This window comes from Vanessa tameamea, chromosome 16, assembly GCF_037043105.1.
Source record: "Vanessa tameamea isolate UH-Manoa-2023 chromosome 16, ilVanTame1 primary haplotype, whole genome shotgun sequence".
Taxonomy (NCBI): Eukaryota; Metazoa; Arthropoda; class Insecta; order Lepidoptera; family Nymphalidae; genus Vanessa; species Vanessa tameamea.
The window spans coordinates 235,379-254,584 of NC_087324.1; the positions used below are offsets into that span (position 1 = coordinate 235,379).

The window sequence follows — 19,206 nt, forward strand, 5'->3', positions numbered from 1 at the left end:
ATGCACTGTGCCGTAGATGTTTTTAGCAATATTCGTCTCTGTGCGCATTCGTTTTCCTGTGTCTCGCTATTGAGAACGGTTGTAAAGACAGAACAGGTTTATGTTTTGTCCAGGTAGATTACAAAGATATGTCTATCTCTGTCTTATATTAAGCAATAGATAATGACTATTATTTTTCGCTGCTTTCACAAGAGCCTCCGTGGCGCAATCGGCTAGCGCGTTCGGCTGTTAACCGAAAGGTTGGTGGTTCGAGCCCACCCGGGGGCGTTTATTTTTTAATTAAATTTCCTAGACTTTTTATTTTTTATGTACGCCGTTTAATTGGTTTTACAAAAAAATTTAATTCATCAAAGAAAAAATATTTTTTTATAAAAGATATAACTCATTATTCAGATTTAAAACGTCATAAATGTCACGTCACGTCAGAAAATATGAAAATATATTGAACTCTGGTGACCTAATGCTGATATTAATAACTCTTTATTGGGTTGTGATTATTTTCCGAAAGATTCTTCTATCTTAATTTATCTAATTAATAGCTCTTATCAACATCAAATCAACGACAAATATTTTATATGTTTCAATGACATTATCACCCTCACGACAATACACGATAATACTGGGACAAGGCATTAAATACAATTAAAACTTGAAAATGTACAATATCAAATATTCTATAATCTTGATGAATTAAAGTATTTTAAACTTTTTTGTTCATATACATATCACGTTAGTCAACTATTTGCAACTATCCTTAATATTATTCAAAAGTATAATTTGAAAGCACTTAATTATTCCGTTAAACGAATTTGATTTTATAAGTGAAACATTGTAGTAAATTTGTGGGCTTGGCGCCGACTTTATACTGTTTGTAGTCAAGGCCAGATTTTTCATAACGCAGTGTAGACTAGGGTTACAAGGAGCACCTGCCTAAGAGCCCCCGGCAAAAAATTGAGACAAGTTTTATAAAGTCACTGATCAACGAAATCGTTGAAACCAAATATTTATCTTATGAATACGGTGACCTCATACGTTCGTAATATAATAAGGAAACATGATAATAACTATCATCATCATCATCATTCCATAGTATCAAACAAAGTCGCTTACCGCTGTCCGTCCCTGTGTGTGCTTAGATCTTTAAAATTGCACAACGAATTTTGATGCGGCTTTTTTAATAGATAGATTGATTCAAGAGGAAGGTTTATATATATATCAGATGCACAACATAGTAGAGAAACACTGATCATTTTAAAGGTTTCTGAAGTGATGTCGTAAATAAACACATTTTTTGCGCTTACATTGCAAACGCTGGCTGGCCTACGAGCTAGATTAAAATAATGTACTACAGTATGGTACACCTTATAAAGGTTTTCAAAAAAGTCCGCGATGGTATATGTCTATCTCTTAAGAATAACCCACAATAACCATTTAATTTCGAATTATCGATTTTAAATATATATTTTAATCCTTATCCAATTAAGTACCTTAAATACATTGTGCATTTAATATAGATCAATAAGGTCCTTTACAGCATGTACTTTAAACGAATATTTTCGAAGATATTACAGATTTAAAGCGCAGGGACATAGCGGTTTATATTGTCTAATGACTGAAAAACTGTGAACGTTGTAAGACATTCTGCAGTATATCTGTGGCAACATTGCTCCCATGCGAAGCAGGGGCGGGTCGCTAGTTTTTAATAATATTGGGTTTTGGTAAAAAATCATGTTTTAGGATGGTAAAAAAACCTTTATATATAAAAAAAATATTGTTACTTTTGGAGTAATATATTTCTTTATCTTTTCTTGGAGTCTTCATTAAAGACTGATAAGTTTCTTTTACAAAACTTGTAAATTATAAATTCAGCATAGGACTTAAGCCGCACCTATTGTCATTTTTTTTTTTTATTTATTTATTTCAGGTACGTAGCTGTCGTAAGCATCTCTATAATACAGATTGAAGATTTAAATATCACAATATTATACAATTCGAAGCTATACTTCAAGTTAGATTAGTGATAGGAAGCGACCAGTGAGTGACAGTTCGGAAATTGCAGACGCCGTCAGTATAGTGCGATGCCGGTGCGAGTTTCCGAACATCGGCCATATTGCTTTAAGTTTGTGCAATTTGCAATATGACGCGTATTTAGTTTCGTTATCCTTACATAGTTCAATTTAATTTAGTTCTTAAATTAAAAAAAGGGGAATGTATATAACAGTTTCCCTACTTTTGTCACAGATTATTACTTTTTATTATTGTTTAAATTTACGACGACGACGGTTTAAATATGAAATCATATTATGTAGGTAAGAACTAAAAATATTATTCTATAATCTGACATATTAGAGATTTACATCTATTATTGTACAAAATAATAATAGAATCAGCGAATTCTTTATAAAAAGTTATTACTTTGAAATACATAAATCAAACAAATTGCCAAAGAAACGTAAGTTATATCGCGTTTATGTATCATAAATAAGTGTTAGAATTAAACGAATACGAACAAGGCCTACCGGAATATACACCTTAACACATCAAAATAGAGTAGATAATTGTACAAACATATTTACTTAGGCAATCATACTTTAGTGTGTTTGTTTGTTCAGATGCTCATTGCTTAGGAACTGGCTCACTGACAGCATTATGGTCGCCGATCGGTCCGTACGGTCTGGTTTTCGTGAACGTCACAATACATTATTGGCTTTCACTAAATAACGGGAAACAGTTTGGACAATAATTCCTTCCATTTGTTATTACTGCGCCGGCGCAGCTTGCAGCCTCGATGACGTGCTAATGGTATACTATCTCATTTGTTTTTATGGACCAAGGTTAATATCTATCGTTATTTTAACGTATAAGTTATCGTGTTAATATCTGTACTGTCATACCTTATTCACACACGCATGACCCCTGTTGTGTTATACAATATACTATTTATTTATACGGTATATAATGGTATGGCTCACTCCTTTGTATTACAGTGGTTACACTTACATTATTTCTTAGTTAGTTTTTTTTTTATGCCATGCGAATGGGCCACCTGATGGTGGTCATAACTGCTCACAAATTCTGCACAACAATTCTAAGTATTGCTGTTTGGTGTTAGGATATATGATGAGTGGTACCCACGCAGAGGGGCTTGCAGAAAGTCCTACCACCAAGTAAAATTAAAATTCTTTAACATTGTACCCTTACAATGATTATGATCTATAATGTACAGATGAACTGCTAAAGAAACGATTTACAGAATATAGGGTCATGTCATAGTAAAAACTATTATAATCTTAGTCTTGAAATATATATTACATATTGTGCTAAGAACGTTTTTCTAAGGAATCAGTTGCACTGATTTCCATTCATCGTATACACCATCGGCCTTGATCTCCATTAGCTTACAAAACTAAAAAAATTGCGAATATGTTCTATTACTTAAATATCGCTTATGATTCGAATGCTTCGACGATAACAATGCGTATGAAAATGTACAAAAAAAACGCTCAAAATTCAATGGTTTACTTCTGATGTTATTGTCTCTAAATAATTTCAATTTCACTAATTAAAACCACCAAATACAGCTATTCTTCTTCAGAGCATTTGTTATAGTTTTATATCGGCATATTTTTATTATATGTTTTATGATAGTTTAGGTCGCAGGACAATTATAGCAATCTTCAATGCATTAAAACTATCTCATCATCATGGTTATCAATCATTTGAAATATTGTATGGGGGACCGAAGCTTCTTATTTTGTACAAACTCCGTATTTCGTTACGAATACGTATCTAATTCAACTTTTTTATGAAAGCGGCTGCGAATACATAACCGATATTAATTCGATCCCAACCGATCGTATGTGCGAGGCAAATATTCGTCCAATCAATCAATGTCCGAAGTGATGATAAAACTAGTATTTACATTTGATAATCCGGACGTTTAATAGAGGGATTATTTCCTTTTTAGGCCGTCTGTTTGCTAACACGTGTACCCAATGTACCGATAAGAAGGCACTACCGATACTCACTATCTGCGACTCTGAGCCGAGTTTTTTCCGGAGTTTGGAGGAATTTTTAAGAATTTTAATCGTTTATTAGATAACGTCCACTTGGTGTCGATGAGAAGTTTTTTTCAAACAAACGGGGCGGACCGATCTGTATAGATAATAAGCCCTTTTTGAAACCTTGCAAGGTTTATTAGTATTGCGTTCATCTAAGTAACAGTCTAAGTGTACTATGTTTTACTTGTCGTGATTTTTAGAGGCGTCATTATTATAAATGATCTGAGACGAGATTCCACGCGTTGACTTCTATTGGTGTAATAGGAGACGTAATTAATTACTATTTATTATGGATGGATACATTCGACAAATAATTTCACAAATCGATTATAATGCCTTAGATAAGAGATGCGATTCTCTCGTGTCCGGGTTAGTTTCAATACAACAGCATTCTAGTTATAGTTGCGGTAGTTTTGAATATCCATAACCATTGATATTAGATTCCTAAAAGAAAGAAATGATCAATCTACTTTCTACAATGATCAAAGCTGTTTTTCTGTTGTGTATAACATATATACTATCAGTTGTACTTTTTAGGCTTAAGACGAAATCAAAGACGTTGATTCGTGTTTTTTGGCGTTAGAATAAATAATATAATGAAACAAGCGGCAGCTAATCGAAAAGCCGTTTAAAAGTTCCAACTAATCGATTTTATACTGATATCAATATTAAGATTTACTTTAGTTATATATTTGATTTAGATAAAACTCAGGTAAGTTTATCAGAGAAGTTATGAGCGTCAGTCTACTGTTTGTAATCGTTAATTTTGGTAGATGTTTATTCCACTACTAAGATTATCATTATCCTTGTAATTCTAAACGAAAACTGCTATTTGAATCGCTTGTGAATACGAAAGACCAGCCAATCATGGAAACAATAACATTGCAAACATGGCTTAACCCTTGAATATTTAGTGCGGGTCTACATGACCGATGCGATCTGCCCGCGGTTACCCCACAAAGGAATCAATTACCCGCCGCGCCTGCCTCCGCGTCGCGCAAAGCAGAAAGAAAACAATATCGCTCCCGCGTTTCGCCTCTTCACGATTCTCTGTGCACCTTGCGAAGTAGCCCTATGCAGGACTAGAGATCGCAATAATACTTAGATCTAAATGTGTTACCAAATATATCGTTTGCTGTATTTTCATTCGATCTAGATAATGAAGTACTTAATGAAGCTCTTGTACACATTTAATTTACAAGCACTAGGGTCAGCGACATATTTTTTTACCATTCAATTGTATATAATACTCATTCTATATATCTAGTTGCAGTCGTATTAAATTGTATCAGGAGATATTGAAACGCATACCTTAGGTACAACAGAACATGTAAATAGGTAAAGACTATTACGTAAATTACGTTTTTTTTGTTGTATGTGTGAGACTGAAATGCCATACTGTGTCTCAACACAGTATGGCATTTCAGTCAACTACAAATCATTCCACAAAAGAAAAATAGCGATTTGTTTCGATCATTGAATATTAAAACGGGCCATCTCTAGCCGTTGTTGAGGTCGTCGGCGCCCTTTGAGCCGCAGATCAAAGCACACGAGCTTCTATTAGCCCTGATTACAGCGTCGCTGGAGGGTCTCTCTCACCCCGAACGCGTCGCGCGCATTGTCTCCCGCGTATCCAACGGGTTAAGATGCGCTCTAGAGCCATTGCAAGTTTAATTAGCTCTGTGAGTTTTTTGAGGTTTTTAGCTTGGTATTACAGGTAGCTTTGAACTAAGAGCCGTTAGGCTCAAGGGCCCTGTCTCATGTTATGAGCTGGTAAAGATGCCGTTCCGTTAGTTAGACAATGTTATGATTTATGTACCTGTTTGTAGTATGAAAGTCTTGTACATGGAAATCTTCGAATATTTAACTACGAATTCAGTTTAAAAAGATTAATAACGATATGCCAGTTGTGACTAAAGTAATCTTTTTAATCAATTGAATTGATAGATAATGCCATGTCATTAAAAATTAAAAACTGAGAATAAATTTCACCGGTATTATCAGTTGCGTTGGTGGTGTAATGGTCAGCATAGTTGCCTTCCAAGCAGTTGATCCGGGTTCGATTCCCGGCCAACGCACACTTTTTGTGTTTTTTTTTCCTGATCAAATTAATTATCGATGATAATGAGTACTTTAATTAAATGATTTCTTTCAACGTCAACTACTATATTATAATAATATATATATAAAAAATCCTAATGTTAAACACTTTCTATTTTAATGGTTTTTTATGCAATTCTCTTTTGTTTTAAATAAGTACTTCTTCATTTACAGTGAAAAACTAACTAATAAAACATTCGATATTCATTTATTGCGTAAAACTGTCATTTTTTGCATTATCGATGTCAAATTGGAATTACATCCGTTTTTCGTCACTCACCGATAGATGGCGCAACTAGTATGCTAACGTAAAATCAGATAACATAATTTCTCAATTTCGCCGTAAATTAAAAAGAAACACTTGAAAACCAATCTCTGAACAGTTCCCTAATACAGTGTTTGAACATCCTTGAAAGGGAATCACTGAGATAATTCAACGTTACGCATCGGTACCCCTCCGGCACATACTGTTTATTGTGAGTTGTGACTATACATTTTGTAGACAAAGGATCCAATACGGGTTTGTATTCATTAGAAACGGAAGAAAATATATTATGATGTTAAAATTAAAGTAAGCGATCAAATTGCCACCTGGCCACAGGTAGGGCCACCTGATGGTAAGCGACTACCGTTCATAATCATTGGCGTTGTAAGATATATTATATTAACCATTCCATATATAAGTTATGGCCTTGCACCTATAATTACATTATTTGTTATTTATCAGTATTCTGACGGCTGATAAAAATATATATATTAAGCATTCATTACTTATAATCTATACATATCATAAAATTGGAGTGTCTGTTTGTAATATTAAAATAACCGCGTTTTACTGAATGTGTTGATATTTAGGTGGAAATAAATAAACGATTACTTAGATAAATCCAACGAACGTATATTGTTAGTACAAACGGTTACAAGCTCACATGTCAATCACCGATTAAGAAAAAGAAATAAAATAAAAGTTGTCAACTAATAAACAAATAAGGTTGCGTTCTTATATGCCAACAAAATGCATATGTATGTATACTCGGTACATATACCTAAATAACATTTTTTAGAATTTTTGTCTGTCTGTCTTGTTTTTTTTGTTGTCTGGCTTGTTCCGGCTAATCTCTGGAACGGCTGGACCGATTTTGACGGCACTTCCACTGGCAGATAGCTGATGTAATAAGGAGTAACTTAGGCTAATTTTATTTTAGAATTACAGTGTAAACTCTTTATAACGAAAATCAAGGGACTGAGCATTTTTTGTCGTTATAGAGAGTTATCGTTATATGGAGTGAACAAAAAAAACAACCAAATTAACAAGAATTTTTAATATGACTCAGATATAATTTGCTTATAAATTATTTTATACATATATAATCTGATAAATTTGTCTGACGTTTTTTGCTATGCCAGTACTTGTTTTGTATTATTTTATGTATTCTAATCATATCTAGATACGTGGTGGAATCATCTTGATTAAACAACAAAAAAAAATCTACCAACTTAGCGGCATCTAGGGCTTGTTGAATTGTTGGTGGCGATTCGGCTTCGTCCACTTGATCATCTTCTTCATCTTGATTATCTGGTGTTTCCTTACTTTTTGACACTAAATCAACAATTTGTTCATCTGTAAGTGTACCGGTTGTGGCTACATCCTCATCTATATTTTCGTACGATTGTAGATCTTCGTTAAAATTGCTTGGTATGTTGAACTGATTTATCCATTCACTCAGTGGTAAATTGTCTTCACTATAAAATTGGTTCGTTTCTACTGTCTGGCTACTACATAATCCAGCATGTCGAAAAGTGACCCTTTAGGCTTTTAATTACACTTTGATCCATTGGTTGCAAAATACTGGTGGTATTAGCAGGGAAAAATGCTAACTCTATGTTTCGAAGATTACATATGATTGGGTGAGCAGGACAATTGTCTACTAGAAACAATATTTTCAGTGTTTTTAATTCAACATCCCATTTTCTCACTTCCTCTTCAAAAATCTGCGATGTCATGTCCAAGCTGACTTGTTTGCTTTGTACGTAACTGGCAACTGTTTTATGTTCTTGAAACACAGAGGGTTTTTTGATTTGCTTATAACCAAGAGCTTTCTTTTTTCTGTGCCTCTCATATTGGCAGCTACCAGAACAGTAATACGGTCTTTAGGCATTAGATTTGTTACCTGATAACATAACATAAACAATAATACCGATAATAAATATTTACTGTCTAAAAATACGAACACATTTCTTCGTAATAGAGAATGACTGTATCGCTATAAAATGTGTATCAATATGTGGGTTTTAACGCAAACCAGCCAAGTCGTGCTCACTTCTACTTTATAGGGAGTTCATCGTTATAAAGGATAACATAAAGAATTTACACTGTATATGTAAAATAATAATAAAGTCACGCTTTCTTATTAAATTCCAACGCGCACGAAGTCGCGGGCACAGCTAGTTTTGAAATAAAAATTAATAGTGATGACTATTGGTAAATAAATAAACAACAGCTCGGCTGGCGGAGAGGTTAAAACTCGTGAATGTTAACCGAAGATCGCGGCTTTGATTTCGATGTAAGTCGTTAGTGTTTATACTTGATGTCTTGTTCGGCGATACAGAAAGCATCGCGTGGAAATATGCTTGTGGCGAAACAAATTTTGCCTCATTTGTATCCATAACTCAAAATGGAGTGTTCATTTTATCAAATCTTCTTTAAGGTTCCATGTTCACTCTGCAAACGATAGAAAAATTTTTGTAAATAGAAACTTTTATGGATATAGTAAAGTTCGAGACGTGAATCAAACTAGGAATTCTTTTTAAAATATATTTTTTTTAAATATTTCAAATAACTTATTCATATGAGGATCATAATTTCATGCAACTAAATCTTGCACCCGCCCTTAGTGTTGGCGATAAATCGATCATACACAAATACATACAACAAATATAACTTCTTTGAAAAAATAAAAAAAATGGTATAATAATAGATTGTTTTTACTGCATTTACTGTAAGTCCTTACAGTTAGATAGTTTTAATTCATAAATATGAATTAGACCTGTAATTGAAAATGAATGTTTGTAAATGATATAATAGCATCATCCATTTCTCCACCACGAGACGGGGGCTCCAAAACGATAGCAATTAGACGCAAATTGTGCAGAAGAACTGTTTGCTTACCCACGCTCCACCGGAAATTGTATTTTCTGTCAATATCGCGAACTAACACACGCTTCATTTACTCAACGCAAACACCCTTATCACGGAGATATAAGACGTATAACAGCGTAAAATTTGATGGTGATAAAATTAATAGTTTCCTATGTAATTGTACTGTATTTTGCTTAAGGCTTCGTACATAGCTCTGTACGATGGAGTTTTACGAGTTGTATATACATATATATTAGTATATATTTTTTGTCAAATTTCGAGGATCTTAGAATAATGATTAATTAAACATTCCATGTGTTTATCATTAGATATTTAACGTATGTATATACTGAAATATCTTCAACATTTGCGTTTTTTTTTAGATTAACGCAAATGATGACCGAAATCACAAGCTGAAAATCGCAAAAGTGGATTTAAATATTGGCGGTCGTGTGAATGGTAAGTGCATCATCATTGTGTGCGCATATTGGGTCAGGTAGTGCTCTGGCGACATAACACTATCTGCATCCGGGCACTTGTTAAAGACGGCTGTATCGCGAATTGGGGGCCCAAATTTTGAATAGATCAAAATCACTAAGTTATACACTAAAAGTTACTTTGTATTTCTATTCCATTTGACTTAGTAGTAGTACTAGTAGTAGTAATAATCCCAAATACTCGTTGTATTTCCTTTTTTATATTTTTTAATGGTTAAAGATATACTAAATGTATTAAAACAAATCTCTTTGACGATCTAGCTATTAATTCAGTATAGAGTCAGCCTAACTCAATATTGATGTAGGTAATACGAAAGGGAATAGAAGTCAATATATCAAATGTGGACACGAGAGTGCCCTCCTTTATGATGCGCCCCTTCCTTAGAAAAGATGAACAAAATACTCTCTCGCTGCGTTATTACGACTATTGTTTACTGTCGTATTTTATGAGAAAAACGTATCAAGAGTCGTCCTAATATATGCTAAGGCATTATAATAATATGACTAATTAAATCGAACTGAGCCGAGATGGCCCCGTGGTTAGAACGCGTGCATCTTAACCGATGATTTCGGGTTCAAAGCACTGAATTTTCATGTGCTTAATTTGTGTGTATAATTCATCTCGTGCTCGGCGGTGAAAGAAAACATCGCGAGGAAACCTGCATGTGTCTAATTTTAACGAGATTCTGCCACATGTGTATTCAACCAACCTGCATTGGAGCAGCGTGGTGGAATATGCTCCAAACCATCTCCTCAAAGGGAGAGGAGGCCTTAGCCCAGCAGTGGGAAATTTATAGGCTGCTAATGTAACGTAAAGGTAAATCGAACTACATAGAGTTTTATTGAGTAGCCGTTCCTGCGAACACTTGATTCTTCATTACAATATACAATAGGGCGACTAGGTGGGCCATTTTCTAGTCCATATAACTAAAATAATCATAGCATAAGTTTGGTTATGTCGTATTACAACTGCCGCCATTCACGGTTGTCCTATGCACATATATTTAAAATGTATAACAGATCAGTTCTGTATTGTACCGCAAGTTGTATCGGATGTTAGTTTACAAACAAATTTAAGAGGCATTGCAACGCACGCGGGGCTCCGCTGGTAATATGTGTATACATGTTGGACATGTGATCGCAATGACAATTGCGTAGAACAGGTTGAACGGTATACAAGTTGGTGGAGTGTTGTAGCGAAAGCTAGAGGCGAGTTGCTGCGAAGTGTATAGTATAACAACATACTTAAGAGCATAGTTTGTAAGCGTGGGAATTTATTTTAGAACACACACATAGGTACTTTCCAATAATACACTTGCATTGTGCAGTGCATCGTACGCACCCCCTAGACAATTAGTTGCTTGTTTTCGTTGCAACGAATAAATTAAATTTTCATATGTTATGTATATAAGATTCATAATGTAAACAGTTATGAAGTGCGTCGATTCGCTTTACAGTTTACACAAGTAACACGGGACGGTTTTCTTAAGACCGAATGAGTCGCGGGATTGCGACGACAAACAGCGATAGCACAAATGAGCTGAAAGGATCTAGGTCGCCGTCGTCGACGCCGACGCGGGTACGTATTCTGATCGAGTCGGTAATATTACGACGGAGAAATTATACGAGATTCCTTGCTTTACACATACATTCAAGCCGTACGACTAGTGCATACATTTTAGGTATAAATCTAATACTGAAATGTACTAACATTATGAAGTAATTCTGCCTGTCTGTTGCTTTTTCACTTAGCTAAATCATTGAACCGAGTCTGATGAAATTTGGTATGAAGCAAGGTTGAACTCCAAGAAACCACACAAACGCGAGAGAAACCGGGCGCTATAACGAGTCTTTAATGGCATAAACAGCGTCGCTTTTCCCAACTCTCCATATGTTCGGTACCTCTTCTAAACTACGTTATAAATGTTGATGTAGTGTTAAACAAATATCACCCACACCACCTAGATGTCCGAAAATCCACAACAGCGCGATTTTTAAGACATTTTCTGCCTCGCACAACCACTCTGTGGAACCAGATTTCGCCCGACGGTTTTTCCGAACCGATACAACTTGGGAACCTTCAAGAAAAGAGCGTACTCTTTCCTGAAAGGCCAGCAACGCACCTGCAAGCCCCCCGGTGTTGCAGATGTCCATGGGCGGTGGTAGTCACTTTCCATCAGGTGAGCTTCCTGCTCGTTTGCCACCTCTAACATAAAAAAAAAACACTAATGAGATAATTTATTTGAACAGGTTAGGTATATTACCAGACCTTCCCAAATACCCACGCCACGTCTGTCTGTCTGCGATAAACGTAAAATCTACCGAACGGATTTTCATAAGTTTTCACCAATGGACGAAGTGGCTCATGAGAAAAATTTAGGTATAAAATTAATTGAGGTTTTGTATAAAATATCAGAATTGCTTACAAGCACATTTCAATCGGCATGTTATTTTTACAGATAAGTTACAGTGACTTTATTTATTGCATGTATGTTAATAGGGTCTCGCCCGGTGTTCATTATTCGTATCAATCTATTCACTCGTGAAGGCGCGCCCCTCCATGCTAAAATATCAGACTGCGTTAGTGTGACGCTCGTACTTACACGATGGCTTAGTGTGCGTGATATGACTTATGTAAGAATAAAGATGGAAAAAAACGAATTAGATTATATTTATTAATGAACGGCGTTAACTCGTCGCGGCGACGTGTGTTTTATAATATTTTATAATAGGTTCTGTTTTCGGGGATACGTTGGTTTGTAGTGGGTTTACATAAAAAGAGTAAATTGATATGAGACGTTAACAATGGCAAAATAAAAGTGTAAACAAAAAAAAACATAAAAGTATACAAGTAAATTTATAAAATATCGTTTTATTGATGACTAATCTGCAGTCCGAAGTTTGAAAATTGGCAACGTTACGCTCTCTTGAGACAAAAAGACAGGGCTGTGATTGATCTCTTTCTTGCGGTAATGGATTGCCGTTCCATCGGTTTCTGTACTTGTGTATTATGATATCTCCTAGGCAGTTGGCTAATTTTTGTTGAGGGTGCCCGCCGTGACCAAATTCTGCCAGAAGTACAACATTATTATATTACATATTTTAATACGTTTTTTTTTATTCAGAAGCAATAGATGTTTGGTGAATTATTAATAAAAGACAAACATCAACTTTATTCTTCAAAACGATTTAATGATTTAAAACTCAATAAAAATAACGGCTCTCAGACTCATTAAACAAATCAGTATTTTAATATTTGGCTTTTTTCAAAGCATCAACGAGAGGCGAGGGCGGTCCTCGTTCCAAGCAATTTAAACAGCAAAAATCGTCAGGTGGTTTATGATTTTTCGGCATAATAATAAATACGAAAGTCATCCAATTAATAATTCCGGTCGAGGCCATCGGCTCTCGACGATAAAATAGTTTTAATTGGATTGTCAATAAATCCTTCATGAACGGGATTTCGTTGAGACACGGCGAAATTGTTTCTACACGTTCTGCTGGCTTCCGTGATGGGCTCGGATGTAATGAGATATTAAAACATGTCTATTTTATCGATTGAGCTCAGTGGACTAGCTGAAAATCGCGGTTTGAAATTCAGGAAAACATCGCTGATTTTTAATCGTTTCGTTTTTTTTGGCAAATATCAGGAAGAAACATAAATGTGACTAACCACTGGAGCCATCCTCATTTTAAAGGTCTTGTCCACAAGTGGGAGGTTACGAGCTATCATTTAGCTATTTTCGTTAGCGTCTATTTAATCAAGATATGCAATTACACGGGCTCACATAAAGATGTATTGTACGGAAAGAAGAGGACAAACTTTCATATATAGTCTTGCAAGCATGTTCTTTTATGTGTTGAAATAAACCTCAGTTATATAATGAAATTTGATATTAAATCTTGGAATGAGTTTTAAATATTTACTGTTAGTATATAGTATATATAAAACACAGATTTAAATATAATTTATTTTCGCACCAACGCTTGTAGGAGTGACGAGTTTAAAATGCAAACGCGTTTTCCACTTACACCACAATCAAAACGCTCGACGTTTTAAGATGAAGTTTCGAGCACTTTTTCCGAAATTACACAACCTTCCACCGTTTAAGGAAAGAAAACTAAAGGCTCGAGAAAAAATTGCGATCGTCTTGAGGGCGGTTTCCAGAATAAGTACTGTTCTCGGACTCAGCCCTTTGAGAGTATAATTTGTGCGCGCAAATAACCGGCAGGGCGCTCTGGAATCCGTTTCCACCAACTTTATACAGCCTCCTTTGATATTTTAAACTACCTGTGTCAGAAGCGCTCACATTAACCGTTTACAATTCTTGAATTTAAAACACATTTTTATGGTAGATAGCAACTGAAGATCGCAGCTTCAAATACAGACAAGCACCATTGATTTTCATTTGCTTATTACGTCATGCTTGGTGGTGAACTGATATATCGCTATAAAACCTGCAAATTCAAAGAAGTTATGTCAAATGTATATATTTCGATGCGCATTAGAGCAGTCTGATGGAATAGACTCTGTCCAAACGCTTTCCTTGAGTGAACAAGAAGCCTCTCCGTCTAATGGCACTTAACTTTTTTTATGTATTTAAAACAAACAATATTTATGTAAAGGAAAACAGTCCTCCATACTGATACACACACGCAGCCGATTCCATCCATTATAGAAACATTTGCAAGTTGAAAAGGAAATTAACGTCGAACTGTGAGTATACTCCTGGTAGTTGAAGTCCTGCGACGTCGCCGATGTCAAACGGTCTGTCCCTTTCTCATCGGCGGCACTACACACGAGTGACTTTCATTAGACAACAAGCCCCGAAACAAAAACGAGTGTACGCAACAATTCGCCCTAACTACTTCAAGTTGAACCTCCTACCCCTCGCCCCGCTTAAAAGCCATTACTCGGTCCTTTGATGTGCGCCGCTCTGCCTGCGTTTCGACTGGCCACTTAAAACTATTGCCGAGCTCTTTGGGTATAGACATTTTTTTACTTTTTTTTTGCAATGAGATTTTACAACTTAAATGAACACATTTTTTATTGATTTATTTATAAGATAGTATTTCGTTACCAGTGAATTATTTTAACTCAAAATTCATTTTTATTAAATATTCATATTACTGATGACTACTTATTCATTCATGTCAGCCGAAGGACGTCCACTGCTGGACAAGGACCTCCCCGAAAGATTGAAAAAAAAAACTAAAAAAAAAGAACTTATAGAAGATGAAAAATTGTATCCACTATTATAATCGGCGCTATGGGCTTCTGTAACACATTTGTAAGTCTACGCACTTAATTGCATGTCATATTATGTCCCCTTAACATGTTTAAAATAATATCATAAAATATGTTTCTATTGTCCTTAATATTCGTTAAGCAAACTAAAATTGTAACAATTGTTTTTTAACTATTATTTAGTAAAATTCAATTATCTGATCAAAATTACTGTATTTAATAAGTTTAGGAATTTATTTTATTTGTTGTACCGTTGCAAAGTCCTTTGCTTAAAAGAGAAAAAGCCTTTGGCTTGCAACGAGACAGTGACGACCAGATACTTTACTTTTTAAAATAATGCATCCGAGTTTAAATGTTTGTTTTATATAGAATGCATTTATCCTTAAAAGAGTTCTTCATAGCTTGCAATGAGCATGATAGTTCTAACTATACATTTGAATAAAAATAAAGTGATACAGATCAAAACTATAGAGCACAATATGTGATTGCGTTTACGGTAACGATATCACGACCAATATTAAAAAGAAAAAACTGACGAACTTCGACCATACTTGAATATATTGATATGAATATATTCATAACTAGCACACGTGCTATTAAGTAACAGCATGTTTTCGCAGTGCCTTAATAGTATGTATTTTTACAAGGAAATATTTCAAGTTTAGATTACCATGAAATTGTAAATAAATCGTTACAGAAAACAAACGTTGCTTATGATCTCGACATTAGTATTCGAACGGTAATGATGTACCAATCCACTTGCAAGCAGACCAAGTTGTTAATTAGCTGGGATAGGTTTGGATTTCACGTGGTAATTAGCTAGACCTTTGTGAAGGCGGTCTTTGATACCTGTTGTATCGAAGCTGGCAGTTTGTCTCAGTATTCCTCGTTGTGATTATGATTGTATTTGATCTCATCGTAGAGGTATGATGTTACTATTTCATTGGCCACGAATGATAGTATAATTTTAATGAGTGTTTTTTGTTTCTTAAAACTTAATTAATGGTCATGTGCCAAAAAAAATTGTAAGTTACGGTTATGAAACAAATAGGAAAATATATTATTTGCAACAGAAACGTAACAGAAACAAAATATTAGGGCAATCCTAAATAGCAACCCTAAATAAATAATATTAGAATTTTAAATTTTATTTCAGTGGTCTGATATTATGATATCAGACCTCGGTCGAACACTCACTGCTGGACATAGGCCCAACCTAATGTTAAATCTATATCCAATGAGTTAGTTAGTAGGTAAATAAAAAAGTTAATAATCGGTTATATTTTATTTCAATTGCACTGAAAATCAATCATACCACAGTTACATATTCATTTAAACAGACTCATAATATTTGGAGTTGAACAGCATAAACGCTTTTCAGAACATTTCGTTCTGTGGTATTTCTTTTTATATACTCGACGATTTTCTTTATTATTTTTCGTTTGAACCTGGTTTGACTTATTCTGTTTTAATTCTCGCCATAGCTTTCGTCTTTTGGATTTTTCTTCTTCTGACGATTGTGAAATTTTCAAGTAGTTTTTCTTTTTTCTTCAGCTTTTTCATCTCCTTCCATATTTCGGCATTGTTTAGTTTTAAGCGTTCTCTATAATTTCGCTGTCGTTCAGCCGGTGTTAATGGTATATTTCCTAAAATCAAACAATCAATTTTTTTAATATAACGACAAATACTTGTTTATTTTAAACTAGTAACGTAATTGAATAACTTGCTAATATTAATAATTAAAATCACATAAAATTATCAATTCCCTGGAATCCGTGCCGTTAACTCATATCCCTTCCCAAATATTAGTGTTATTAAACGTGTTTTAACGATTCAGTGAAATTATTATTGGAATTAAATTTAATTAACTACTCGTTTGTTGTATTTGTTTGTATATGATTTTGCATCGTTTTAGATTTCTTACCTGTCACCCAGTATAAAGAGTAGTACTATTGTATGAAAATAGTTGAAGTATTTATGGACAGATTTCTTTCGCCTATTATTTAATTAATTAATTATTTCTAGATATAGAATCTTTAGATATAGAAATATTTCCTTTTTAATTGAGGGTATTTTTGGTCTGTGATACTGGTCACACTTTTTCACCTTTCAAAGTTCCAGGAACTTTTGTATTCGTTCTTTTTGCATTTTACTTCGAAGTTTAGTTTCTTAATCACGTCACTGAACATTGTTGTGTTGTTGATATTCGCTATCAAAGTCTTTAATTCTTGTTTTACTTAAATACCTTAGTTTAATATTCATAAAGTCGTAGTAATGTTTAATTTGTGTGGTTTACAGTGATCAGCAACCCGTAGTAGTGATTGACCGGAGATGAAATCCTCATTTATAGTTACCTCCAGAAGGTAAAATCATGTTTCTTTTTAATATTTTGGTAAATTATTGAACCTGTATATTTTGTAATGCATGATTTTTTTTATACGATGCATATGCATCACTTCCGTACATGGATTAGAATCACATCCATCCGCACATGGATTATAAATTTAACGCTGCAACATTAAGAGCAAAGTGGCGGGTGCAGTTTCCTGGTTGATTGTTGATTCCTGCTGGTAACTGGGAACTTGGTGATGTACCCTCTTTTATTTTTATAGTCTATTCGAACTTATATTGTGTAATATAAGCATAAATATAAGCATATAAGCATATAAAAATAAATGTAATATAATTTAAGACCCGTGTGGGTCTTAAATTATTAAATACTAAATCATTTTATCGTCAGAAGCGCCTAAATATTAGTTTTAAATAAGATAAATTATTTTGACCTAAGCTGAGTCTGGCTGGTCTCTGGGCTTGAGGGTCTCTGTAACTAAAACAGAGGCCCTTCTATTCCACGGTCCGCACCGAGGTCTCCCTCGAGAAGCGAAAAGCGAGCCTGCACTTTAATCACCGTCCAGGGGATGAGGCCCAGATGAGGTATCTGGGCCTCATCCTGGACGGAAGATGGAGCTTCGGGCAGCATTTTATCCAACTCAGCCCGAAGCTCATCAACTCTGCTGCGGCCTTAGGTCGCCTTCTACCCAACGTAGGAGGGCCGGAAACACCTTGCCGGCGTTTATACGCTGGCGTGGTGCGCTCTATGGCATTGTACGGTGCACCCATTTGGGTGGACTCGTTCACCGCTCGTAATAAGGCTCTTCTGCGGAGATCGCAGAGGGTCATAGCGGTAAGAGTGATGCGGGGTTACCGTACGGTGCCGTGGACGGTGGCGACACTTCTTGCGAGCGATCCGCCCTGGGAACTACAGGCGGAAGTGCTTGCGGAAGTGTACCGGTTCCGGGTGGAAGCAAGGTCAAGCGGCGATTGTCCAGGATTGGTGGAGGTAAAGTGAGTCAGGGCTCTAGCCCAGCGAGCCTTGATTAAAAGGTGGGAGGAGGACCTGGGGGCCCCCTCGGCAGGCCTAGCGACAGTGGAGGCTATCCGTCCCCACTTGTCGCTGGGTGGAACGAAGACACGGCACACTCTCATTCAGGCTGACGCAGGTGCTTACCGGGCACGGCTGCTTCAGTAGGTATCTGCACCGGATAGCGAGGCGAGAGATGACACCCTCCTGCCACGAGTGCGGCGCGCCTTCGGACACGGCCCGCAACACCCTGATTGAGTGTTCCGCATGTGGGCCTCAGCGCCATTCCCTGGCGGCCATTATAGGCAGAGACCTCTCGCTGCTGAGCGTGATAAACGCTATGATCGGCAGCGAGAGATGCTGGAAGGAAATGGTCTTGAACTGTGAAAACGTGATGACACACAAGGAGGCCGCGGAGCGGGAGCGTGAGAACAGTGCTGCCGCCCGCTTCGCCGAAGAAGACCGGGGAGAAGGCGTCTTCGTTATGGACACCTTCTCCTCCCGCCATAAGTCTCGCCGGGGATAGGGGGTCTCTGTACCCCGAGAACCCCCTAGGAATTGGAAGCCCACAGAATTGGGCCTACCGTCAGGACGTCACGGTAGTATGCGCAAGCGATCCCGTGACGTCTCCCAAAAAGACGGAGTGGGTACCGCTGGTTTTTTAGTGGGTATTCCGGCGCCTTCAGCGCCGGCGAGCCCCACATACCCCCCACAGCATGTGGGGGAAACGCGTTATGCGTTTTTCCAACGTAAAAAAAAAAAGAGTCTGGCTGGTCTAATATTTAGTTATAGAATAACTC

The 19,206-nt window shown here is 36.1% G+C and overlaps 1 protein-coding gene and 2 non-coding genes across 3 annotated transcripts; all 3 read left to right on the forward strand.

Moving 5' to 3' along the window:
- The first annotated feature begins 193 nt into the window (after positions 1-193).
- Positions 194-267, forward strand: Trnan-guu (transfer RNA asparagine (anticodon GUU)). The gene has a single exon. It is a non-coding gene; the product is annotated as a tRNA-Asn (tRNA).
- A 5,800-nt stretch (positions 268-6,067) lies between these two features.
- Positions 6,068-6,139, forward strand: Trnag-ucc (transfer RNA glycine (anticodon UCC)). Its single transcript has one exon. It is a non-coding gene; the product is annotated as a tRNA-Gly (tRNA).
- An 11,835-nt stretch (positions 6,140-17,974) lies between these two features.
- LOC113403570 (uncharacterized) lies at positions 17,975-18,932 on the forward strand. Its single transcript, XM_064217371.1, has 2 exons — positions 17,975-18,390; positions 18,536-18,932. Exons 1-2 carry the CDS (start codon positions 17,975-17,977, stop codon positions 18,930-18,932), a joined length of 813 nt encoding a protein of 270 aa, XP_064073441.1.
- The last annotated feature ends 274 nt before the right edge of the window (positions 18,933-19,206 follow it).